This window comes from Canis aureus, chromosome 18 (assembly GCF_053574225.1).
Source record: "Canis aureus isolate CA01 chromosome 18, VMU_Caureus_v.1.0, whole genome shotgun sequence".
In the NCBI taxonomy this organism is placed as follows: Eukaryota; Metazoa; Chordata; class Mammalia; order Carnivora; family Canidae; genus Canis; species Canis aureus.
The window spans coordinates 29921194-29948083 of record NC_135628.1 but is presented as its reverse complement, the minus strand read 5'-3'; the positions used below and the strand labels follow the sequence as shown (position 1 = coordinate 29948083).

General features: G+C 35.8%; 1 protein-coding gene and 1 long non-coding RNA gene across 3 annotated transcripts in view; one reads left to right on the top strand and one right to left on the bottom strand.

The window, feature by feature from the left end:
- The window catches only part of ANKMY2 (ankyrin repeat and MYND domain containing 2), a 36565-nt gene continuing 9675 nt past the window's right edge, over positions 1 to 26890 (bottom strand). For both annotated transcript variants that reach the window (XM_077856660.1, XM_077856661.1), the window contains exons 3-10: positions 23904 to 24042; positions 21931 to 22029; positions 12954 to 13114; positions 8485 to 8699; positions 7612 to 7747; positions 4602 to 4730; positions 2440 to 2569; positions 1 to 1156 (exon numbers count right to left, since the gene is read on the bottom strand). In XM_077856660.1, coding sequence (XP_077712786.1) covers positions 972 to 1156; positions 2440 to 2569; positions 4602 to 4730; positions 7612 to 7747; positions 8485 to 8699; positions 12954 to 13114; positions 21931 to 22029; positions 23904 to 24042 — 1194 coding nt within the window. In that variant the 3' untranslated portion in view covers positions 1 to 971. The remainder of the gene's footprint in view (positions 1157 to 2439; positions 2570 to 4601; positions 4731 to 7611; positions 7748 to 8484; positions 8700 to 12953; positions 13115 to 21930; positions 22030 to 23903; positions 24043 to 26890) is intronic.
- Positions 7916 to 13127, top strand: LOC144288813 (uncharacterized). The gene is made up of 3 exons (XR_013356808.1): positions 7916 to 10687; positions 11552 to 11726; positions 12795 to 13127. It is a non-coding gene; the product is annotated as an uncharacterized LOC144288813 (long non-coding RNA).

Sequence of the window (26890 nt, the reverse complement as noted above, 5' to 3'; positions counted from 1 at the left end):
TGGAGCTGGTTATATCAGTAGGCACGATTTATTTGACAATCATCACAAGAAACTCTGAAACGCAGTGCTATCTTCGGCGATCAGGCCCTAGCTCTGCTTCTGTACTGCATATGCTAAAAACTGGTGCCAGCACATTCTAAAAGTGACAGTTATAAATCTGTCTCTGGGCAGGAAGAGCCCAATGAAAAGCTTACAGGAAGATAAAAGTCTTTCAAGTAGAATATGGCACATGAATTGGTTTTATAACTGGGGACACACTATGTTTAGCCATTATTTAATCTGAAATTTCATGAAACATCCTTTTTAATGCACATGCTGAAATAATCGTGGCTAGGCCTTAGTTCTGACATTTCTGAAGGTACAAATACTAAAGATAAAACGTGACTGCAAGAACCATATAAAGTTTAGACTGCTCAGGATTGTTTCTATATAAAACTACAGTGAGCTGAACTGTGACAGATCCTGTAACATACAACTTTTTGCTTCATGTCATTGCATCTAAATAAGTAAGACTTCACTATTGTAAATGCTATTTATATGCATCTTATTCACATATAAGTTATGATTCATTTACCCATCTCAGTGGCTAGAAAATCCTTTCTGAAGATCTCTCTCCTACACCTGTTTTGCTTGTCCCTTTGTTCCCCAGAGCCTATATTTCTTCTTTAAAGGGATTTCTTTGGCTTTGAGAACAATGGCTGGGAAGCTGGCCTCAGAAAGGGAATAAAAATGTTTCTTTGATACTTTGAAATAAAAATTTTCCCTTGGAGTATCTGTCCAATTACAGTACAGCAATCATTAGGAAATCAGGGCATGGTAGACAGAGCTTTGCTTGAAGGCATCTATTCTAGGAAACATGGAATCCTGCCATGGTGCCATGCGGTGTCACGAGGCAGTGAGGACACAGTCACATGAGCTTTCCAGCTACCTGCCAGGGTATGAACCGTCCATGATGGCACCTGCTCTGGCTTTCACTCCTCAGATTCCTGTGGACCTGCAGGAGCATCCTGTAAGCCATCCAACCCAGCTGCATTCTGAGGGTGTTCTTTCTCCCCTTCCACAGAATCCTTAGGGTTACAATCCTCTTGGGAGATTCCTGCTTCAGCCTCTGGCTGCTCTTCATTAACACAATTAGAATTGACATCAAGTTTGCCATCTGATAAAAAGGGGGAAAAAAAAGGTCATTTTGTTATTCCTACCAGGTATCAGTCTCTCTTCTAAATGCTTTACTTGTATTAAATAAACTATTTAATCCTCACAACAGCCATGTGAGGTAAATGATTTCTGCTATCATTATTATCATGATTTTTAACAAATGGGGAAAACGAGAGAGAAGGGTTTGGCAACTTGCTCAGAATTTCACAGCCAGTACAGCAGCAGCAGCAGGATTTGGACTCAGGCCTCTGGCTCCACAGCCAGGCCTTAAATCGAAATGCTTGTCTGGGTCTGACAAAATGTGCATTCAAATCCAGCTTTGCCATGAATTAGCTTGAAGTCTTTGGGTAGGTTATTGCCTGTGCAGGGTTGTTTCCTTGGTCCAGAAAACAGAAGAAAGCACAGCAGTCAGAAAGCCTGACTATTCTCTTAACAATTTATTTGTACAAATTAAGTTTAATTTTGTGCAAATCATTCAATTCTACTAATACCGTTTTTCAAGCAGGTCGTAAAGGCAATGCGGTCTTCTGAGGGGGGATGTGGAAGTACTTTGTATCAGAGTCAACTGGGCAACTTTTTCAAACTAGATGCACTCTGCAGAACCTATGATATATTCTCAGGGGTGAGGCACAGGAGTGGAGGTGGTTTTCTACTATAGTCTGTGAATCATTGCTGAAGCAATTCACTTTCTGGTAAAAATGAGTCATACACCTCATAAGGGAGGGAGAGAAAAAATAATATGGAACTCAATGCCCAGACACTTATAGAAACTTAATCTGTACATTTGATCTGCAATGTAATCTGTAATTTATAAATTTACTCTATAATTTCACCAAACCTTTGTACTTTAATTAAAATAAATAGATAAATAAATGTTCCCAACCTTGAAATCCTTGGGTAGCCATGAGGGGAAATTTAATTATTTCCTTAGTCAAAGACCTTAACATCCTTTGTGAGCAAATATAAGTAAATACTTATCTAGAGTCCCATTGCTGCAGAGCATTCTCATGAGTCAGAATGTAGAATACAGAATAAACTATTCCTTAGAATTCTATACCTCTCTGTCTTCCAGTGACTTCTAGGCTAACCATATTCTATACATTATCCCAACAACCCTAAATAAGTACACATTTAAATGTCATTCTTCTATTGGTCATCTCCAAGTCTCCTTGGTCCCCTCCCACCCCAAAGAAGACTTGGTTCCTTGGTGCCTTTGTTAATATCATTAATAATATCATTCTTCCCAATGAGGAGCAGTATATATATCGCTTTTTATATACTTACTGTTTTCCTCTTCACTCTTTTCTTTGGCAGCTTCCAATTGTTGTTTTTCATAAATGTCCTTTAGATTCTTACAGATTTTCTTATGTGCAAACCAGTGTGTTTTCTGGCAGGTTTGATCACAATATATTACCTGAAAACAGTTGTAAGTTTATTTCACTTCAAGAGCTGTGATTGCATGATATTCCAACTACGTCATTAAACCAAGAACTATACTGTAAAAAAATGTGGTTTCCCGTGCTTTCCTTTATTTTTATTTTTTTAAAGATGTATTTATTTTGATAGAGAGTGAGCATGCCAGAGCAGGGAGAAGGAGGTTGAGCAGAGGAAGAGAGAGTCCCAAGCAGTCCTGAGCAGAGGAAGAGAGAGTCCCAAGCAGTCCATGCTGAGTGTGGAGCCCAACACAGGGCTTGATCCTACGACCCTGAGATCAAGACCTGAGCCGAAACCAAGAGTTGGACATTCAACCAACTATACCCCCCAGGTAGCCCCAAGCTTTCTGTTAAAACCATGATGCACACTAATTTATATTTTTAATTTTTAGCTTACACTTTATAACAATGGATATATAATAAGTGGTCTACCAAAGACTAACAAATGATTTATGAAGAGCCTACTATGTGTCAGAATTATACAATGACAAGGAAGATAGTTGTCTCAGAGGAAACTAGGGTTAAGAAAAAGCTGGATGGAGCAGCATTGAGAGAGGCAGATACTCAACAACATGATTTACATCCTAGTATAGGTCATAACAGTGATAGGAGCACAGAGGAAGCAGTGACTCACTCTAAATGAAGGGAGTCAGTCAACAGAGAAATGGGAAAGAAGCATTCCAAGCAGAGAGATTATCTTACACAAAAATGCAATTAGGAAAGTGAATTATATGTTGAAGGACAGCAAAAAGTTTGTGTAAATGGAGTTTAGAATTTTGCAAGATTATATGCCAAACACCATGCTAAGCCCTTTATATAAAAAGAACATATACTGTAGATTGTTTCATTGGTCCTGACTCTTATTTTTCCCTTCATGTATACACTTTCCCATGTGACTTCAAAGTTCTTTTCACTGAAGGGAAGGAGAATTCACTTTAAACTTGGCTATGTGGTGTGTTTTGGCCAAAGGAATGTCAGAGCATGACAATTTCAAGACTAGACTTCCAAGGGATCTCATGTGTTTCTACTTGTTCACTTTTACCTCTGCCATCATAATTAGAGCCGGCTCAGCCTGGTCTGCTGGTCCAAAGAGGATAAGCGATATGTGGAGAAAAAGTGCCCCAGCTAACCCCAGCCAACTGCCAACATGGGAAATTAGCAAATGATTGTTTTAAGTGTTTTATATGCAGCGACAGTTAACCAATGTAGATGGTCTCAATGAATTCTCACAACAACCCCATTTCAACCCCATTTCAACAACCCCATTTCACAACCCTTTGAATTGAGGTTCAAAGAAGTAATTAAAGGAGATGAAGCTGGAGGACTAATTAGTTAAATCAAAATGTAATGGGTATGATGAAGATGCTTAAGAATGCTAACTTTACAAACAATAGGAAATTAATATAATTCAATTAATTAATTAACATAATTTATAGGGTACACTGAATGTACAGAGAATCCTTGTGATAGTGTGTGTGAGAAGATACATGCATTCCAAAGATAATGCTGCCAGAAGTGGGGAGTATAGTTCAGAGAGCTTAAAGATTGGTGGCAGTAGGAAGGGAGTTGTAGTTTTACAAGGGAGAGATGATGAAGAGATTACAGTTCAAGTCACCATCAGAAGATTTAAGATTGCATATTTATGAACTGTCCTATTCTAGGTCCTTATATCAGCACCTGTCTCAATCCCTTACAGAGAATCTTTCCCTCCTTCATTCCTTCATTTACTCATATTCTTTCTCTCCTAGAAGTGGTCTGTGCAGAAGCTGGGGCAGCCTACAAGACTGACAGAAGATAGGGCACAGACCTACATTTATCCATTCTTCTCTTCCAAAATTACTTTTAAGTATTAGATGCATTGAATTAGAATTTACACTATATTAAAATGTATTAGAAAACTAATGTCAACCATTATATGTTTTTTTCAACCATTCTATTTAGAGAATATTAAAACTTCAAGTTGGATATGAAATCTAAGCCAGATCAATGAACTTCAAAGAACTTCACTCTTACCATCTTGCATACGGAACATCTTTTACTTGCTCCCTTTTCGCCACAGGTAGTGCAAAATTCAACATCCACAAAACCCACCTGACCAGTGATGGCTTGGGTAAGTACAGAGAATGCAGTAGGATCAGAACCCTAGAATAGGTATGAAGAAGAGAAAAACACACTTGAAAATCACCATGGAAAGACTACAGAGATGACACTTCATAAACAATGTTGTCTAGAAGCAGGCACACAGAGACAATATCTATATGGCTAGCAATGACACAGACTTTATCTGCATTACCTTATAAAAGCATGGCCGTTTGTGTGAACTACTGCTTCAGAAACGAATTGATGGTATGGCTGAATAACGACATGGCATCTTGTCACTGTTAGGTGGCAAGAACTCTTTCTTCTTTTTTTTTTTTTCTAAAGATTTTATTTATTTATTCATGAGAGACACACACACAGAGAGAGAGAGAGAGGCAGAGACATAGGCAGAGGGAGAAGCAGGCTCCATGCAGGGAGCCCGATGTGGGACTCGATCCCGGGTCCCCAGGATCAGGCCCTGGGCCAAAGGCAGACGCCCAATCGCTGAGCCACCCAAGGATCCCGAACTCTTTCTTACATAAAGTCTCATCCTCTACCTTAAGTAAGAATTTGTTTAGGTTACCAGAGCTCTTCCCATGGAAAGATATTCAACTTAAAAATGAACATACCCTATAAAATCAGAGACATTAGCTAGTCTTTCAGAAGTTAAAATATATGCTGTCAGTTGATAAAGCAAAACATCTTTAATAGAATTCTCTGTTACAATGCTGATGCAACACTTCTTAAATGCAGCCATGCCCCACACGTCCTGCTGAGCTTTGTGACAGGGAGAGGCCAGAGACCCACCGCAGGCAGACAGTTCCAAAAGCTCTGCAGGAGGGCCCAGGCATCCACGGTGCGAGAAAGTGCCACAGGCGATCCTCATGGCACAGCAGCCAACCCTGAGAATTACCAGGCCACAGGAAATAATACTGCTTCAGAGGCTTGTGAACTCGTGAGTTGAACAAAACGCATTAGAAAGTAAAGAGTGGCTAACTGGGACATTCACAACCACAAGTGTTCCAGATAAATAAAGTTTTCAAGAGAGAATATGTAACTCTTAAAGAACAAAAATTTTAAGGAGAGAAAGTTTTCTAAAATGCATGATATACCATCTCATCTCTATTCATAAACCTTTTCTCAATGACTCATATCACTAAGATAAACATTAACAATTACACTGCATAAACTTGAATGATAATCATTCCATGATACAGAGCTACAATGAATTGTTCAACCCCACAATGGTCTGCTTTGACTTTTTTTAAAGTACATCTGGGCTATTTTTAGTTTTGCTGTTTTCCCCTTGGAAGGTGGAATGTCAGCTACCTCTTGTTAGTGTTGGAAACACCCCCTGGAGGCAGTGCTAGCTGCTTCTCGGCATCTGTTCCCACAACCACTTCACTAAGAGAAGCATAATTTCATTCAGCATAACATGGTTTAGGCCAGCCGAAACTGCTCATTGCCCCCCAGACAACCTGTGAAGCTAAGAATAGTCACATTGCACAGGTTTCTGAGAGAGCTCGTGTTTGCCACGATAGACCCCTTTCCTTTTTCTTGCCTGCCTGAGATAAAAATGTGAGCTTGGAGGAAGAGCATCCGATGCATTGCAACCATGAGGTCATAAGCATGTGTATAATCATCTTTACAGCTAAAGAATATTGGGTGAAAAAATGGGAATCGATTCTTGAGCCACTGTGACAGATCTTGCCTACCTACTTTTACACTTCTGAGTATATGGGAAATAATAAACCCTACTGATTTAATTTGTGGTTAGCTAGAGTTTGATAGGTGTACCAAAACACATTCATAATTGACAAACCACCCTCATAAGCTGCTAAATTTAATCTTCTAAATGCCCAAATGCCAAATAGCCAACTATATTAAAAAGTAAGGGTAAAAAAAAAAATCTCTATATGAAATCATGGAGAACTCTCAGGGACAAATCAGTGCGTGAACTTCATGAAACCATCCAGTCTCTTGAGGTCTTTCTTATTTCATGGTTCTGAATAGATTCTTAATGTAGGAAGAAACATCTAGAATCCACTTGTCCTTATTTTTCTCAGTGAGAAGGATGGGACAGCCTAGAGGAGGCAGAGAAGAACCCACACTGCCTGAGGGCAGGAGGAAGCCATGGATGGGACTAGTGTCAGGATCAATTTCTTACCCAATAGAAAAAGGTGATAAAGGTTTTGATTGAAATATATTAAAGCATGACTGGTGTAGCTACAGTGAACAGAAATGTGTTCAAACAGGGAGTATCTTAGGAAATACTACTTAAATATATGGAAAAAGGGCAATAAATAATTCAAAGAACAGATAATAAGTTGACATTTACTTCCTATAGCTGGGAAGTATGAATGTAATTTTGAGAAGTATGGAAAATTTTATCAGAGGCCTTAAGGTAGAATATAAGAAGCTGAGACATACCTTGAGACTGTATGAGGACATACAATGAGCCTCCCCATGACTCATCCCTTCATATCTCCAACCAAGCAGACACCATCAATAATCATTTCCTACCTTCATCCAGTGTGGGACTTTGTACTGGTTTTTCATGAGTTACAAGTGTACATGTGTGTATCTGTATTACATAGCAAGTGTACCCACCTTTATAGATTTCACAGAGGTCTTTAAAATGTAATTTTCCATGTAACCATCTACATTCCAACATAGGAAAATACTATTTATTAAACCATGAGCTATATATATAAAAATGAAAGAAGGGGATCAAGAGTGGGAAACAGATGAACAGAAACAGGGTTAAAGGTATATCCATTGCCATGTCTATTCCTGAAAACTGTCCAAAATAACAAATAATTATTTTTCTGTTAAGTAAATAAATTATTAATAAACTAATGCTAAAGAGAACTTGCCTGTGATTGTACAAAATAGGGTAATTAGGTCTTACTGGTAGAGTTAACTTAGTTATGAGGAGCCTTACAATTTCAACAGGAGCAATGCTTCGCACCAGCTGCTGGAGGAGTGTGGCTTCACAGTAAGGAAATTTTCTGATACTTTCTCTTATGATCTTTTCTTGATATACGGGAAAGCCATCAGAAGCTCGGCCTTTTAACAAGCTGAAAGATATTTTTTATAAAGTAACTGAAGTTGAATCTCGAAGCATTTCCTCCCAACTGAACCCATGAACTTTTAGTTTCTTTGCTACTTAAGATTTTCATGGTCTCTTCAAATCATGAGGATAGACTAATTCAAACTGCTGTTCTACCTGCATGTTAGGCTAGCCCATATCAGGTTTACAGGCCCTGCCATAAAACACACTAACCACCGTTACCGGATTAGCTAGTTACTTATTACCATGCCAGTTATTTGTACCAAGTGTGAAAACTCTCATTAAGTTACACCCTTCTGACATAGTTCACTTTTCTCAGTAAAACTATGGAGGAATTTGACCCTTGGTGGTCAGAGAACAAGGATAACATGCAGCTCTCCCAGGTTCAGTAATGGAGATAAGCTGAGCACCATTATGAATCCAGAGCCACAACCTACGGCATGGCATACCCATCCTCAAAGTTGGACTTGGGTTACTTTCTACCTTTTACACATCTACTTAACTTCTCCAAACTTCAGATTCCTCACCTGTAAACTGGGGATAACAAAAATATCATTGAAAAAGTAAAGTACTGAAAAATCACTCAATCTAAATATAGCATTGCCTCTTATTTCCTACAGACTATGAACCCAACAATAACAACTACTGCTAAAATGCTTAATATTTTAATCTATAATGAGTCTTCATATAACAAAACATTATCCATTTGGGTATATTTTACACATGACATGGGAGAAACAGTACCTTTTGATCAGAGTGTCCAGTTTATTCTCTCCATCTTTTAAGAAGTTAATGCATTTCTGAAAGATACAGCTGATGTAATGCATTTTCATAGCCAATACTTCATTCATGTCTCTTTGCTTCATACATTTCTCACAAATTAAATCCATCACTTTGTAGCATTTATTCAGAGCGGTTTCTTCTGCCAGCAGAGGATTCTCATTTATAAGCATCACGATCTAGAAGAAATTCCAATGACCTTAGAAATTCCATGAGAGGCTTTTCATTGTACAAATTAGATTTTTAGTTTTGGTTGATTTCAACAGATAACCAAATAAAATCTTTCTTAGGGTTATACATTTACTAGGTTAATTCAAATTAGAATGCAAATTGCCAATGATCAAAGTGAAAAAACTAATATAGAAGGACCCTGGCATCATGAGATTTCTTGAAATCTGTATATATAAGCTGTCCCATGATCTGTCATCAGGCTGAACCAGGTGTTATTATTCCACTGAGAGTTATGGCTTTAGATTCTCTGTTAAAAGCACTTTTACTAAAGCTAAACACAGCATATTTACATATGCTTTATATACAGAATCAATTCAAGCAATCACTACTTATAGCTAACATTACTAGAATTTCACAGCTAGGAGTACTGTAATTCTCATTAATTCTTATTAATTCTAAGGAAATGAAATTTTAAAGGAACTAAGTCTAAAAATAAAAAGTGTATTACTTTCCAATTAACTATATTTCTCTGTGGAAATTTTTATGATATGCTTCTAATCTTCTATGGTGATGAGAATAGGTCAAAGAGGAAAGCAAAAATAGCCTTAAAAAGAGGAATATTAGAGAGTTATCAAATATGATGCATTATGAGTCCCACACATCTTATATATGCACAGATTAAGTACAAAATCAGTGTAAGGAGTATTTTTTACTGGCTTTGTAATCGGATAATTACCTACCTGAAGGTCTGCACAGGGTATGACATAACAGTAATGTAAACACATGCATAACATGGGCACAATTGTATTCACAGAGAAGTCAGTGTTTGTTAACCTATGTGTTACAGCTAACTACCTATCCTGGGTAATGTAAATGTCAGGGAATTACAGATAGCAGATTTCATGAATTAGATCCTTTTCTTCAGACATGAAGAAAGACCATTTGTTAACTTATGTAAATCCCATGCCTAGTCTCCTACCTGGAAATTTAACATAGATTAAGTATTCTTGTGAAATCAAAATATTATTTGTACTTATTTTTGATATTACTAGATTAATATATAATCTAATATTTTACTTAAAGTATAGCACTCAAAAATAAATGAGGGGTCAAGAAATAAGTATAATGAAAAGCCTTGTTGATAAATTTGCCGATGACTTATCAAAAATTAACTTTTGGCAGGGAAGGCTCATTAATTACATGTTTATATTTCTACTGTCAACTGCCACCATTTGAAACTATTCAATATTTTTGTGTAAAGCATTTATTATCAAACCATAGGATGTTAAACTTAAAAGTAAAAACTTAAAAAAAAATCTCAGAACCCAGACTAATGATTTTTTCTTTGTTATGACAGTAGGCTTTATTTATTTCATAATATGCACCACTATACCTAAAGAAAAATGATATACAACTACAGCTTTACTATGAGCTTACTGAAACATTTCATAGATACACACAAAAGAATAATATTTGAACTAGTTTCCTTCCTTTAATCTCTGTAGCATTATAAAGCCATCCATTATAAAGAAAATCTCATTATTAATTAGTGAAGAGAAATAAACATATTCCATTAAGCATAAAAGCCTGATACCACTCATCTCCCAAAGAACGTTAGAATATATTCATACAGTGGCATTTTGAATTATTTTTATTTTTTAAATACCTTTAAGAAAAAATTATCAAACCAACGATTCTGGGCTTAAAAAGTTAATAATCAAAGACAGGATCACTTGGGTACATCTGTCTCCTGACTACTTAGGGACCCTGCTCAATTCTGTTGTCATTTTTTCTGTGATTCTGGTTTTTTTTTTTTTTCCCCCTATAACCTCTGTATTCCAGGCATCAGCACAATTCCCAGAGTCCCTGTTGAAAACAAACCTCCTTAATGCTACAAGAGCCATTTACCCTTGACGCAAATGCAGCTGTGTTAAGTGCACTGTAGTGAAAAGGTGAATTGTGTATCGAGGAAGATTTCTGTGCTGCTTTTTAAAAGGTCTGGGACTTTATAGAATGGCTGTTAGTTACTTTTTTATAATATACCCCAGGAAGACCGTGGCTGGCTTGGAAAGGGGTAAAGCATTGAAAATAAGGCACCACAAAAGCACCGTACAACTTTTATCCAAAGTGTGGGAGAAAAAAGGTTTTCAAGTGAATAGATCATTTATACCTACAAAAAGCAAGGTCTGATGTGAAGAAAGGAACTATAATCATAGAATAATGTCTCTTATAAGACCAAGTGTGCTAAAAAAACAAAACGTAGGCTATTTCAGTTTCTATATCTTTACCATTTATTGCCTTCATAAATATACCCTTATTTTAATTTATTCAAACATGTGCTTTTAAAAATAATTAGAGATACAATAATTCTTAAGCCATTTAACCTGAGAGTCTAGGTTCCATGTAAAATAAAAAAAATACTCCAAAGGCTCAATTATCACAATTATTGAGATTATTGCAAGCTCAAGGGGGTAGAAACATAGATATAAAAGACAGTGAATCAGAAAAACAGAGAATTTCTTTAGTCTAAACTAGAAGATCCTATAATGCTCAGGCTGGAAGGACCACAAGGGCCTTGTAAAACCACACATATTTTCTACATCGAGAAATACTATATCCCTAGGAAAATTCTTGTCTTCCCACCCCAGCCTGTCCCACCTCTAAAAAAAGAATGCCATGGACAAGGAGTTAGTTCCTATATAGAGGTTCTCTCTTCACCTTTATATGCTGGGGGAAAAAAAACAAACTATTGATACTGAAGCTAAATATTTTTTAAAGGTTAAATTCTAAGTTCCATGTAATCTCCATCATAAATATAAACATTCAGTTCATGGCTGAATTTCTTTTTTTCCCCACTTAGGTTCACAACAAGTGTTACCTCCTGGGGTTCTTTCAGGATGTGTAGTAAAACATTTGAGTTTTGAAATAAAAAACAGAATAGACTCCACTAGTCTATCTTATGGAAGAGGATCTGCTAGTTTGTCATCCTTCTTGCTGGCCAAGAAAACTCATTTGGGTGGAATGCCATATGACAGGTATGTTTTGTTGGTTTGTTTCTTAAGCTTCAAAGTCTGTATGCAAAGTGAAACATCAATAAAGTAATAACCGGACATATAATTTGGAACTTACACCTTCAAAATGAGTGTCAGTCTTCAAAAGAGTCACTTTATGAGAACTGTCCACTTATTTTAATGGTGTTCCGGATGTTCCACAGATTCACTATAATAGACTTTAAGGGAAATCTATTTCATTGCATTTAGAGTAACATTTTGTATTAAGGGAAAACCTCAATCTTTGATCCAATTTACCATCTTGCTCACCAGATAGTTCTGAATTACTTTCAAATCTACATATATTACGAAGAAAGATATGAATAATTGAAATTTGAAAAAGAATTCTTTTTTTTTTTTTTGAAAAAGAATTCTATGGGTAGCACACACAGAGTTTTCTGTAACGGTTCCTTGAGAAAACTATACTCATTTGGATTGATTTATAAAAAATAAAGTTAAAAAAATTTTTTGTAAACAAAAAAAGGCTTTATGTAAACTATGAAGAAAAGAGCACTGAAAATAGTTCAGAATGGCTCTTGAAGTGTCTCTGTTAAGCCAAATGAACTTCCAGGTTGGTCTAAAAAGTTGGATCATCTGTGTGATTTGACTAATACTGGAAGAGCTATATTACTTAAAGGCATCAAATAGCTACTTGCATTAAAATACGTGCTCATGATTTCAGAACATTTGCTGATAGGATAATTGTTATATCCTACCCTTCCAAAATCCCCACACCAGTCTGTGTACCAGGTTCCAGCTTCTGCGAGTATTGGCTGCTATGGGCTCAGAGCTGCCTCCTGCTCCAGAAACCTGCCTTTATCCATCGGTAGTTGCCTTCTTGGTTGGCAGTACCTGGGAGCATGTCCTCTCCTTCAGGGGACAGGCCTCAGTTAATGGCAACTGAGTGATACAAAAGCCTGCTCCCTTGCCTCTCTGGAGCCCTAACAGTTCAGAGCTCCCAGTGAGATGAGGTGGAAGGTAGGCTTCAGCTGAACCCACCTCTTTGCCTAGCTTTTCCTCCTGGTCCAGTCTGTGTCCCTCACTCTCTTTCAGGTTTCAACTGAGAGCACCCACCCCTTCACTGTAACAACTGAACAACAGGCCCCATTTCAAGCTCCACATCGGCAAGATCCAACCAAGACGATGATGATCTTATATAATTAAGAGCAGTTTAAACTCTGAAGCAATATTTAAATAAAAAGCAAACACTACCTTGACAGGATGAAGGTTTGTTGTAGTAATAATTTTGTGCAGTGGGCCTGCCAACTTTGGAGGCAGTTTTGGCTCTTTATCCAGTCCCTGGGGTTTAGTGTAATAATCCAATCTCTCTCGAGGAAAGAAATTGTTGATTATAGTCACACAATCATGTTGACCTTTTAATAGAAAAACAGGAAATTTGTTATTTTATTATTCAAAATGTGACATTTTCCATTTTTTTATTATTTATGTTGCTGTATTCTCATGAAGTAAACATGCATCAATGTCTTTAATTTTCAGGAAAAGAGAGTAGAAGAGGAGAAGGAGGGGCAAAATGTTTTGAGGAACATTTATAAGCATGCTTTGTGAAGTCCAAAACATAATTCCCTTTTAAAGACACAGAATCTATAGTACATATGAAGATTATGTGGATACAAAAAAATGGATTTCAATTTATAATTGACCCTAAATATTTGATATAAGTTGCTTGTTTTCAATTAAATTTAAATGTATCTTCTTACACCCTTACAGAAATGGTCATTCTTTCCTAATCACATCTAGCTTTCTTTACACAAAATATAAATTTATTCTATAAAAAGTTAATAATAATAATAACAATATACTCATCTCCCCAAATTTGAGAAAAGCTTGGTCTCTTTGTAAAATGAATTAGAGGGATCCCTGGGTGGCGCAGCGGTTTGGCGCCTGCCTTTGGCCCAGGGCGCGATCCGGGAGACCCTGGATCGAATCCCACGTCAGGCTCCCGGTGCATGGAGCCTGCTTCTCCCTCTGCCTGTGTCTCTGCCTCTCTGTCTCTCTGACTATCATAAATTAAAAAATATATATATATAAAATGAATTAGAGAAAAAGTTTTGCTGGCATAAGCTTGGAATTCACAGTATGGCTTCTTAAAGATCCCTATGCCACTTGTCTAAGCCATCTCTAGAGGTAAAACTGGTTCTATGAAAGCAAAACTGTCTATGGAAAAGCTGGTGGCCTGAATGTGTATTCCTGTCACTTCCCCATCTCCAGCTCCCTCACCACTAACTCTCTGGGGCAAGGAAGTGGCCACTCTAGGACAAGCAGGCCGAACCTGCAAGGCACTTTCACAGGTGCAGGCTTTTGGGATCTTTGGAGGAGAGACTTCTTCCTCTTTTCTGCCTGCAGAAGGCAAAGGAACCTGCCTCCCAGCAGCAGAGAGTCCTGGGAAGTAGGTTCAGGCACTGGGGCTCCCAGAGAGTTGGGTGGCCTATGTGGTCCCTAACCACTTGTGCATAGTCTTAGGAGTGTCTGCTTGATCCAGCTGACAAAGGTGATCTGCAGGGGGATTGCACTGCAGACAGGGTGGACTGGGGTACTTGAGGCTGGTAGAGAGCCCTGCTTGCCTGGGATTTCATAGAGTACAGCAGTTTCCCACTTGTGTCTCAGTGAGGGCAAAATATCTACTGATTTGCTGACCCTGGGCCCACAGGTGTAGAGACAGTGGCCCTTCCCTTCACTACTCCATAATTATGTCAGCTCTACCTGGCTGCCTAGAAGATATAGAGCAAAGTACCCAAGGGGATCCAGCATCACAGAAGACTATGCATTGCCTCCAACAGATGGCTTCTGTGGTGGGAAGTATACTTACAACATGGACCACAACCACAACCGAACCACAGCCGTATCACCAAATTAGAACACTGAAATTAAGTAGACCAATTACAAAATGTAAAGTTTCGTGGACTACAGAAAGATTCGAAAATTTAAAATAGACAAAAAAAAATTAAAATAAAATTAACAGACAAACTGAAAGAGGTAATCCAGGTTACTACTGAAGACTAGAATAGTAATGTTGAAGATGGAGTAGATGTAATATCTCAAAACAGAGAAAAATGAGGAAATGGAAATAAATTATTATGGAAGAGATGAGAGCTGTAGGGAGGATCCAGGAAATGTAAAGGTGAAAAATAATAGAAATCCCTGAGAGAAAAAGAGAAATGGATAGGGAATTAATAATTAAACAAATGATAGAAAAATATGTCCCTCATGTGAAGGGAAATTTTAGTGGTGATCACAATCTCGTTTTTGGTATTCAATGCTGTTCTTAAGTACCGAAACACCAGGTTGGTTTGTTTGTTCTTCCTTTTTGCCTTTCCTTTTTTTAAATTGATCAGAAAGCTCCAACATATGTATCTTGAGAAGTCAAACAGTAATAGCATACGTTAAAAATATGAGATGCTCTGTTAGGCAAACAATCATCTCCACCTCCATAATGTTCATAAAGGGAAAGACACTTAGAATCAAGCAAATCCCCTACTATAAGCAGGAAATGAACATGACAGCATCAAAATTAACACAGGTCCCTGTGTGTGGGAATTTGTAACTGTACAGGAAGGAACGAGAGATGAAGACAGACTACATTGTTTTCTTAAAACACAACCTATATCCAGCTTCCATTAGCAGATGTGTGATGCTATTTAATAATAATAATTTTAAAAAGCGTTCTAAAATCACTACTAAAAAGGGAGTGAAGGGATGGGGTAACTGGATGATGGGCATTAAGGAGGGCATGTATGTAACGAGCACTGGGTGTTACATATAACTGATGAATCACTGAACTCTACCTCTGAAACTAATAATATACTATATGTTACTTGAATTTAAATAAAATTAAATTCAATTAAAAAAATAAAATAGCTCCTACAAAAAATCAAAATCAATAGAGAAAGAGCTGAAAGTAAAGGAAATGGGGGGAAATATGGATTAAGCTTGTTGCTATATTTTCTTGTCAATCTCTCCACTAATATAGTCAGGAAAATCCCCATGAACAGTTGGCAATATTTGTACGTAAAAATACTGGCTATATAACAATGACACTATCATTGGACTAGAAGTCTCTTTTGTAAGAAGGACAACATAATATTACTTTATTTTTACTTAACTTCAGGGTTAATCTTTTTTACATTTTAGATAATGCTTAGATTATCTTAATATTTTATTTTAACTAAGCTGCTAACAATTAATGTTATTAGAGTGATATATATTTAAAGTTCATAAACTAACTTAATTTACATTTGTGTTTATAATTGAAACAATTAAATATTTAGTTTTACTGGTGTTAAATTAAATTACTTAATTCTGAATAAATACAAATAAAATAGTACTATTATTACAGAAAATAAATGCTGGGCAGGACGGTGGGCGGTCAGTGTATCATCTGGGGCCAGTATTACCTTCTCTAGACTTGAGTCTTCCTGACTGAATGGGCTCACTGAGTTGGTCCTGGGCAGGATTAATGAGAACACGCACACACACAACTAAACACATCTTAGTAAAAATTTTTTTATTTTTTAGGATAAACTGAAATTGAAACACCCTTCCAGAATGAGAAATGGAAAGTTTACAAAGGAAAATAAATTCTCATTTCCAAACATTTACAAAAGCATGAAGTAACTTCTATATATGACTGAGGAACAGAACAGATACAAGGACCATGAAACTAGCCCTGGTACAGCTCCCATTCCAGAGAGAAAAGTAATTTCGGTTATGATAGGTTCCAAACCATATTCCAACCATATTCAATCTGAGAAGGTCCTGTAACCCAAACCTAAATGGGAACAGAGAGCTGAAGATGGTGGGGGAATGGAGCACACCAGCCGTTAGCAGCAGAGATGGTTAACCCGAATAATGGGTGGCAGCAACACGACTCAGAAATTACTGTGTTGATCGTGAGGATTAGTGAAAGAGAAGTAACTCATGGTGAATGACAGTCTAATAACATTTTGATACTAAAAATACTAAACTCTCTCAGCAAAGTCCACAGCTGGTAGCAGTGGTGGAAGAAGAAAGGAAAGGCGTGTTGTCTGACAAGGCAAAAACAGAAATTGTGGAGAAATACATGACTTAGGAGGATTTTCTCATGTTAGAACTGCTAAATAGGCAAATGCAGTGCCTTGGGGGTGGGCCATGGGGATAGTTTTGTTCTTGCTTTCAAGGAAGTGACAAATACGGGTTTAATTAGGAGTACTGTGAATAGGAGATAAGCATTAGTGGAATGGGAAAGCATTCTTGACCTTTCAAATTAATAAAAGAAGAAAAAGATGTACTCTGATATGACCAGGCCAGCCATGTTAAGGAAACACACACACACACTACACGCAAGCACAAGCAAAAACATCCACCAACCATGAAGTAAAACAAAGCGTAAAAAAAATAAGGTAAAAGAGGAGGAATGCAATCAAGTTTATCAGTAATCCTATATACACATAAGCTAAATATCTGTTAAAAACCAGAGACTATCATTTTGGGTTAGAGAACAGAGCACACCTACACGGGTTTATAAACATAGGAGTATAGCAGTAGTTACCCTACTAAAATGAAATAATAAAGATTGAAAATAAAGAGATGGGCAAAGAGATTATTGATAAATGCAAAAACTCAAAAAGGAATCAAGAATGGCTATAACATGTAAATTGGTGCAGCCACTCTGGAATGGGTGAGCGGGCAGGGTAATTTGGGTGATGAGCACTTGATGGATGTTATTTGCAATTGATGAATTGCTAAATTCTATCCCTAAAGCAAGTAATACACTACATGTTAACGTGAATTTAAACAAAATCTAAAAAAGAGAGAGAGAAAAGAACAGTCTATCAGAAAAAGTAGAAATAAAAACTAAAACAAGACAAAGAGTGGCATTCAGCAATCTAAAAACAATAGCAATATCATAAAAAATAAAGAGCTAAAAATACTTCTATTAAAAATAGGAGAAAAAACCAGACATGCCAATTTTCACTATTATTTCTTCTTACTTGGAAGCCTGGAGCTAATTCAAATAGAAATAAACTCCAATTAAAAAATATATAAACAACAAAAAAAAGAAATTGAGATTCTAATAAAAATGACAAGAAAAAAACAGAAATCCATAGCTTTCTCCTTATTACCTGTAACCAGCTAGAAATGACAGTGTGGAAGTAGTGGGGGGAATTCTCCTTACAACATGAGCAATAACTATCAGCTATTTAGAAATAAACTTTAAAAGAATGTAGTTTTATTTAAAAGAAAGAACATATGTGAAGGGAATCTGATGAATATGACCAAAGGACCAAAAACAAGTAAAAGAAACAAACAAACAAAATATATATATAGGTATACCATGCAATTGAATAGGATATCTTATCATAGAGTTGTCAATTCTCTGCCAATAATTACATAACCATTTAATGAAAGTCCAATAAGAACAAACAACAAAAACAAAAAAACAGGGGAAACAATGAAGGAGGAAAGTATTCAAAGAGAAATAACTGAAGGGAACATTTTAAAGTCAATGTGATCAAGGGGGATCCCTGGGTGGCTCAGCGGTTTAGTGCCTGCCTTTGGCCCAGGGTGCGATCCTGAAGTCCCAGGATCGAGTCCCGCATCAGGCTCCCTGCATGGAGCCTGCTTCTCCCTCTGCCTGTGTCTCTGCCTCTCTCTCATGGCTATCGTGAATAAATAAATAAAATCTTTAAAAAATAAAAATTAAAAAAAATAAAGTCAATGTGATCAGACAACGTGGTATTAATATAGAAAATGACAAGCAGCCCCATGGAAGAGAATATGGGATCCAGAAATAGATACCACATATAAGAGAATTTAATGAACCACAAAAGTGGTATTTCATTTTCAGTGGGAAAATGTTGAGTGGTTTCGTAAGTGGTACTGTCACAATTAACTAAATATCCAGGGGGAAATGAACTTTAAAAAATTAAATCTTGAAAACACACATACACATAATCTGAAGGACATTTAGAAGAATACTTATCTAACCCATACTCAAAAACTCTTTTGTCAAGACAAGAAACATGGAAGCTATAAAAATGAACTATTTGAAACACATTTGATAAGAAGTTAGCATCCAGGGATCCCTGGGTGGCTCGGCAGTTGAGCATCTGCCTTCAGCTTAGGACATGATCCAAGAGTTCTGGGATCGAGTTCCGCATTGGGCTCCTGCATGGAGCCTGCTTCTCCTCCCTCTGCTTATGTCTCTGCCTCTCTCTGTCTCTCATGAATAAATAAATAAAATATTAAAAAAAAGAAAGCATCCATAATACACATAAAGCTCCTCAAAGCAATACGAAAAAAGACAACCCAAAGAAAAAATAAGTAATGAGTATGAGCAGCCACCCACAGAAAAGTACAGATGACCAACAACAAAAGCAGCTGAATTTCATGAATAATAAGGGGAAAGTACATTCACAATGTAGCATCTTTGCAGCTATTAGATTGGCAAAAATGAAAGAGTGAAAACACCCAGTTCTGATGAAGACATTAATAGGAATGTGAATTGCTATGTCCTCTTGGAAAGCAATAAAGACTTATACTAAAATTAAATATATTCAGACCCTGTGTTTGAGTCATTGTACTTCTGAGAATGTGTTGCATGTACTTCTGACAATGTGTTGCACATATTAAAGCATCACCATGTAAAAATGGAAGATCAAGGATCATTATTACTTTATTCATTGTGAAGTGATTTTTAAAAAATTGTCAGCTGGGCATCTGGCTCTTGATTTCGGCTTAGGTTGTGGTCTTGGGGTCATGGGATTGAGCCTTGCGTCCAGCTCTGTGCTCAGTGGCAAGTCTGCCTGTCCCTCTTCCTCTACTCCCCACTCACACATGCTTTCTCTCTCTCTTAAATAAATAAATATAATCTTAAAAAAATAACCTGTAAAATTTAGCGATAGGGGAGAGCTAAATGAACTCTGGGCACCTGTATCAGAGAATATTAGGTAGCTGCTGGCATCACTGAATTGAGAGCTACGGAGATGATGAGAGGGACTTTCAAGGCATACTGGTCAGTGAAGGAAACAAGTTACAGGGAATATATTTGTATGATAAATCTTTAAAAGATAAAATTTTTTAAAAGATAAAAATCCTGCACATGTGTGCACATATTTATGTAAACCTTTCTGCTGGAGGGCAATAAAAGGGGACAATGACTTTTTAAAAAGAGTAACCATAATGGAAAATATGTCAATCAAAGAGTTTAATTTTTGTCCATGAAATTAATCTATACAGATTAAAATGGAATGAAAACATCATTCTTAGTTCTTTCATTTTAAGATGGGATTGTGGCCAATTTCTACCTTAGATTTTTATGGATATAGTAGTGTTAAGAAAAATAAAAGGAAAAGAGCATTGGATTTATTTTGGAAAAATAGGCTCCTCCATTTCTAGCCCTGTGATCTGAGGATAGTCAGCAAATCTCTGTCTGAGCTCTGTTTTGCTACATTGTGAAATAATGAAAACTTACAGAGTTAGGTAGAACTTTCTTTGATCTAATTGTTGAGCATCATGGCACAGGTCAGAAAATGGAGGTCTCTGGAGGGGAATGGATTTGTCTATGATCTTGTAATGATTTAGCAGCAGACATGAACTAAAATATGAGAATCAAGATTCCCAGATTAGTCTTATTTTCCTCTTGTACTGACACCCTCAAAATTAGCTTGGAGGTGAGTTAGGGACAACCAGAGCACCCTTAATTGTGGCAAATAAATATTATTCCTCTGAAGTTTGTACTGAAAAACTATACTCTTCTCAAATCCTCCTAAAATTGAGATAAAATAATATTTGCTCTGACAGAGGTGTCATACAGTGACTCAGTGACTATCTGACTTATACACTGGTAGCTACCATTAGCTACCATCTAGTAGTTTTCAAATAATTTAATAACAAAATTAAACAAAATATTTGGTTGATGCTTCCTATATCAGACTAATTCCCACTAGATCTCAACTTAAATGTAATTTCTCTCGAAACCCCCTTGGAATAGGATAAAAGATCCCTCTCTTTGGTCTATTTCTATGAAACTCTTAAGTTTTCCCTTGAAGTATATTTCTACAATGCTTGTCACTGCTGTTAGCCTCTAACTGCTATGAACACCACTGTAACCAAAGTACCTAAAGTGATGCTTGGTGTGTAGACTATGAACATTAAGTATTTGTTTAACAATTTATTAGTCTCACAAAAGCCCACTTGCTGCATTCTCAACAAATCAGATATTTATATATCTGCTTCTCCATTTATGGGCCATCGTCCTTAACTGCCAACTCAATGGGACCAAAATACCAATGATCAGATATTCATGCCACTTTCTTTAAACCCCTCATATTATGCCCAGTAAAAGGATTAATATACCAAGAAATACTAGGCACACACAATAAGTGTTTGCGCTTGATGAGGATGATAATGAAGTGGCTATATATTATTGTTAATGTTCCTTCCTATGAAAAAAATTGTACTGTTGAAATTTTTATTAGGAACAGTAATTGATGGCATCCATTCAGTGGTACCTGTAAATCTCCTTAGGTCAGCATCTCATTTAATCTTTTCAATAACCATGAACCAAGATACGATGAGGAAAGTTAAGTTTAGAATAATTAAGTAACCTGCTACTGAGTGGCATAACTGGAATTTCAATTGAGGATTATTGACTTCACAGTTCATGTTCTTGACTTTAGATTAAACTACTTCCCTTAAAGAAATAAAAGAAAAAAAAAGAAATAAAAGATACTCATTCAAAGCATTTAACTACAACTAAAATGGTCCCATTATTCTTTGTATTTCATGAAGTAGAAATTCAAAATAGCTTTCTCATTTTCTCCAAAGTGTCACTGGATAGTTTACTAAGTTAGATAAACCCTAGTAAACTGTAAACATTTTTCTTTTTAAAAAATAACCAGGGCAGCCCTGGTGGCTCAGCGGTTTAGCGCCACCGTCAGCCCAGGGTGTGATCCTGGAGACCTGGGATCGAGTCCCACATAGGGCTCCGGGCATAGAGCCTGCTTCTCTCTCTGCCTGTGTCTCTGCCTCTATCTGTCTCTGTCTCTCGTGAAATAAATAAATAAATAAATAAATAAATAAATAAATAAATAAATAATAAACATGACAGCATTTGCACTTTGAGAAGCAAAATGATATTTTTTCATGGAGGACACTTTGGATACAACTTAAAATTGCCATAAAAACTCACCCACAAAGGCTGCCATCTGAGCTGCTGTTCTTCCTACAGAGTTTACAACATCTGTCTCAGCACCAGCTTCCAACATTACCCACGTGATGTCTTTGTTACCTGACGTTAAAAAGGAACATATCAGTTAATATTAAGGAATGAATAATTCAAATACCCTCTTCTAATTTACCTGTACCTTTTTCTCCATTTAGTTTTAGGTTTCTATCTTGTGAATATTTTCATTTTTTAAAACATCATAACTACAATAGAGGAAAATAATATAAAAATCCTCATAAAAATTAACCTAATTTTTTATAAAGCCCCTTCAGGCAATACAAAAATAGGATAGAATTATCACTTTCTGTTAACAAAAAATATATATATGTTTCTTAAATATAATGCTTAGTGTAAAGTCAAAACAAAAAGTATCAACAATAAAGAGAGATAAAATGAAGTCTCAACTTAGTATCTACTAACCCATCCCAACCCTCATACCCACAGGCCCTGGAATAATGATTTAACAGGTGATGGTCTATTTTTCTATATTCTTTTCTCTCTAAACATCCATTTGCCTTTATTCTATTTGCATTCTATTACTAATGTAATCATTACAGATATTTTGCTATTATAAACTATACTCAGTGGCCAGCATTTTCCATTAATTCTTGCAAGTTCAAACTATGATTTCCTTAGGAACAGTTCCTAGAAAACACTGCAGAATCAAAGTTATGCATATTTTAAATGCATTTTGCTAGGCTGACTTCCAGTAAGGTTGGGCAAATGTGCATATCCCAAAATGGTACAGAGAAGTCCCTATGCCAGTGCTGGATATTATCACTCTTTCTTAATCTCTGCCAATACAGTAAGTGACAAACGACCATTTATTCTTCTAATTTGCATTACTTTGCTTATTAGTGAAAATGTCTTATATGCTTATTAGCCAGTTGTATTTCTTTTGCTCTCTACTCAACTTTTGGTCCAATTTTCTATTGCAGGACTTGTTTCTATATGATTTATGAGAACTCCTAATATATACTGATATAACCCCATAAGACATGAAATAAATATTTTCCTTAGTTTTTCACTTGTATTTTACTCTATATATGGCATATTCTATATTTGGAAATGTTAAAATTATATATAATCAAATTGGTCAATGTTGTTCTTTTTTTTTTTTTTTTTAAAGATTTGTATTTATTTATTTAAGAGAGCATGAGAGAGAGCACAAGCAGGAGGAAGGGCAGAGGGAGAAGCAGACTCCTCGCTGAGGAAGGAGCTTAATGTGGAACTAGATCACAGGACCCCAGGGATCATGACCTGAGCCGAAGGCAGATGCTTAACAGACTGAGCCACCGAGGCACTCAATTTTGTCCTTTTTGAATTATATATTTATATATCATACTCAGAAATGCTTTCCTGTTCCAGGCTTATAAAAATACACATTACTGTTTTTAAAGTGTGAGAATATTCTATTACATCTTAATTTTCTTTAAAAAATGTACAATTACAGATTAACTCCACTTAATTTTAAATATTTCCCAGTTGTCTTTATTCAAAATCATAAGCAACAAGAGTGAGTTTCTGATTAGATCAGCATAATTTAGTACATAAATCTAAGTGAAGCAAAGAGGTCTATCATAGCAGCTATTTTCTTAAGAGAACAACAAAGAAGTTTTCAAATTACTTCAAAATACAAAGATACAGAGCATCAATATAACTAACCTGAAAGAATAATGATCCAACTCCTTAACTCTACACAAAATAAATTGTCAATACAATCAGGTAATTTAAATACATAAAGAAATATAACACCAAATTAACTATATAACATATTTCACACATTATAACTTTTCAAAAACCAATTCCTACCTTTTCTATAAGAACTGATCTTAAAATTACTAAATAAACATTTACTTTAAAAGTATTCATGGACTTATAACAAATTAGAATGGGTGACTAAAATTAATATATCAGAATAAATGTTAAAACTTCACCAGAAAGTGCAGCAAACATGAGGGCTGTGTATCCATGTTCGTGTTGATGACAATTTACATCAGCTCCATGTCGTAAAAGTAATTTGCACATATCAAGTTTTCCTTTATATGCAGCATGCATTAGAGGGGTCATTCCATTCTTTAACAGAAAGGAAAAAAAGTATTAATTTTACTTATTCACCTCTTCCCCTATAAACAGCTCCTGCAATTAAATTAAAAACATAAAAAGAATATGAATTAATAAATTCATCTTTATAATCTGTTAAGTACTTTTATATTGATTCCTCACTTGGATCTTCCATAAACTGCTGAGGAAAATCAATGGTTTTGTTACTGATTTTTTTTCATGGGTTAGCAAACAGATTTAGAGACTTGCTCAACCTCACATAACCAGTAAAATGGCCAGGCAGGCACCAAATCTAGATCATCAGGGCTCTCATCTCTATCACATATATTTAGTTCCTGGGAAAACAGATGAACCAACAGATACAAATACATAATTTTTTTTTTTTAAAAACCCTCAAAACAATTAGAATGCCTATCAAAGAGAAAGTTGAATGAAGCATGTTATATCCACAACATGGAATACTGTGAAGCTATTGACTGAATGCATCTGTCTCTATTGAACTGGGAAAATTTCCATAAATTACTATTGCCAATGAGAAAAACAAGACGCAGGAAATGTATATTAAATTAATGTACATTAAATTAAATTAAAACAATGATCCCCAAACCACATATATATTTTAATTATATATATGATTTGGTCATACATGTGATTATATAAATATGAGAAATGGTGGTATTTACACTACCTTGTTTAGTCTTCATATGTTTTGTGCATATACAGTGTAACATCCAACCTTATTTGTTCTGGGTATCTGACACTATTTGGTAGATAAATGAACAAGCTGTTCTCTATAAGTGAATTTCCAAAGTAAACCAGGATAAACTATATAAATGCTACAATCTCAAAGCTGTTTTTCATTAAAAAAAAAAAAAAAAAAAACACACTCCAAAACATAGAATCTCTTGCTGTAGTAAGTCTCTGAATGTTAAAATACTTTGAATTATTCTTTATGATTCCACACTATTATTATGAACATAAGCCATCAATATTCTTGAAGGACTACTAATGTGAGAATTATAGAAAGGCTGGAACCTTTCAAGTGGCTCTCCAGGAGATATCTCAGTAGTAGTCAATGTTTCTTAAGAGTAATAAAACATTAATAAGATTATAATGTTAAGACTCCCTTTACACAAGTATATACAAGGATGAGGTATTTCAAGGTTAGGAGTGGCTTGGGTGGATATAGGTAATCAGGATCTTACTACAGAGGCAGCTTTGAGGAAGTGGGAATGAACTCTATGGTTATTACCTTTTGAATAAGGCAAAAATGTATTCAGAACAGGACTAGGGTGGTAGCCCCTGAAGGATGCGATAATCTGAATGTTAGAAGCTAGCATGCAGCATGGGTGGGGGGAGTGGGAAGGAAGGACACGGTACAGGCAGGTGGGCAGTTAATCACACAGCAATTTCATCCTACAAGGAAAGGTTATCTAGTTCTGAGTGAATAGCCTGACACTGTAGTACTGCCATATGTGTGTGTGTGTGTGTGTGTGTGTCTGTATGTATGTGTGTATATATATATATATATATATATACACACATACACACACACACATATAAATCTAAAGCAGCTTTCAACACAATGTGAAAAGATGCTTAAGAATTAAGATGTGCAAAATTTTTGGATGTTACATTGCAAAGTGTCCTCATTTATTTATGTCTGCTTGTGTTTTAACTGTCCTCTGTATTGATCGCTTCTGTCCATTTACCTGTCTGCCTCCCTGCTTCCTGATACTGTTTCCTCTTTTTTTTTTCTTAATTTTCTTTCTTTCTTTCTCTTTTTCTTTCTTATTTACCAGCAATCTTAACAGGGATTGATTTTTAGAGCCAATCCATGAGAGATTTTTAAAGAGGCAATGAGTAAACCCAATCAAATCATTTGTATAATCTCCGAACTGGTTATTTCGGTCATGTCTATAACACAGTGTATGTTTTCTCATATCAAATTTCAGTGCTGAGTTGGTTGATCCTGGGTAATAGAAGCCAAACATGTGTTAAGTGACAGTTTACACTAAGCTTTTCTTTTCTTTACTGAGGTACAAATACATACAACATTGTATTAGTTTCAGGTATACAACATAATGATTTGATATTTGTATATATTATAAAATGTATATAAACTTTTCAAGTAAGTGGGTATCACATATACTTTCCTATTTCTTAGTTTAATAGGTTATAAGAACAAAAAAAATTACACATTTTGAATTCAATGATTACTATGCACTACCTTACTTATAATACTGTTTGTTATTTGTCGAAGCATTTCAATGGGCAAAGAAAAAAGGAAGTAACATTAATAAATTTTGATGTTCTACACAGATATAAAGCTACCATCCTATAAATTATCTAGTCTTTCTAGTATTTTTATATTTTTCCAGTATAAATATACCAAGAGAAGGAACTGCATAATTTAAAAAGCTGTCAATCTATTAGACATAGAATATTCCCATGTTTAAAAGAAATTAAATTGAAAATGTCATATTCGGGAACCCTGGGTGGCGCAGCGGTTTAGCGCCTGCCTTTGGCCCAGGGCGCGATCCTGGAGACCCGGGATCGAATCCCACGTCGGGCTCCCGTTGCATGGAGCCTGCTTCTCCCTCTCCTTCTGCCTATGTCTCTGCCTCTCTCTCTCTGTATGACTATCATAAATAAATAAAAATTTAAAAAAAAAAAAAAAAAAAAAAGAAAATGTCATATTCTAGTTATAAAAACAGACTAAGTTAGTATCAGTTAGAAAAATAAAATACCTAATGTCCATCCCTGTTCAAATTAGGAAGGCAGAAAGAAAATGTTTCATAAGATATTATCATAGTGTTATATATAATTCATCAGTTATAAGGGTTTTATTTTCATATTT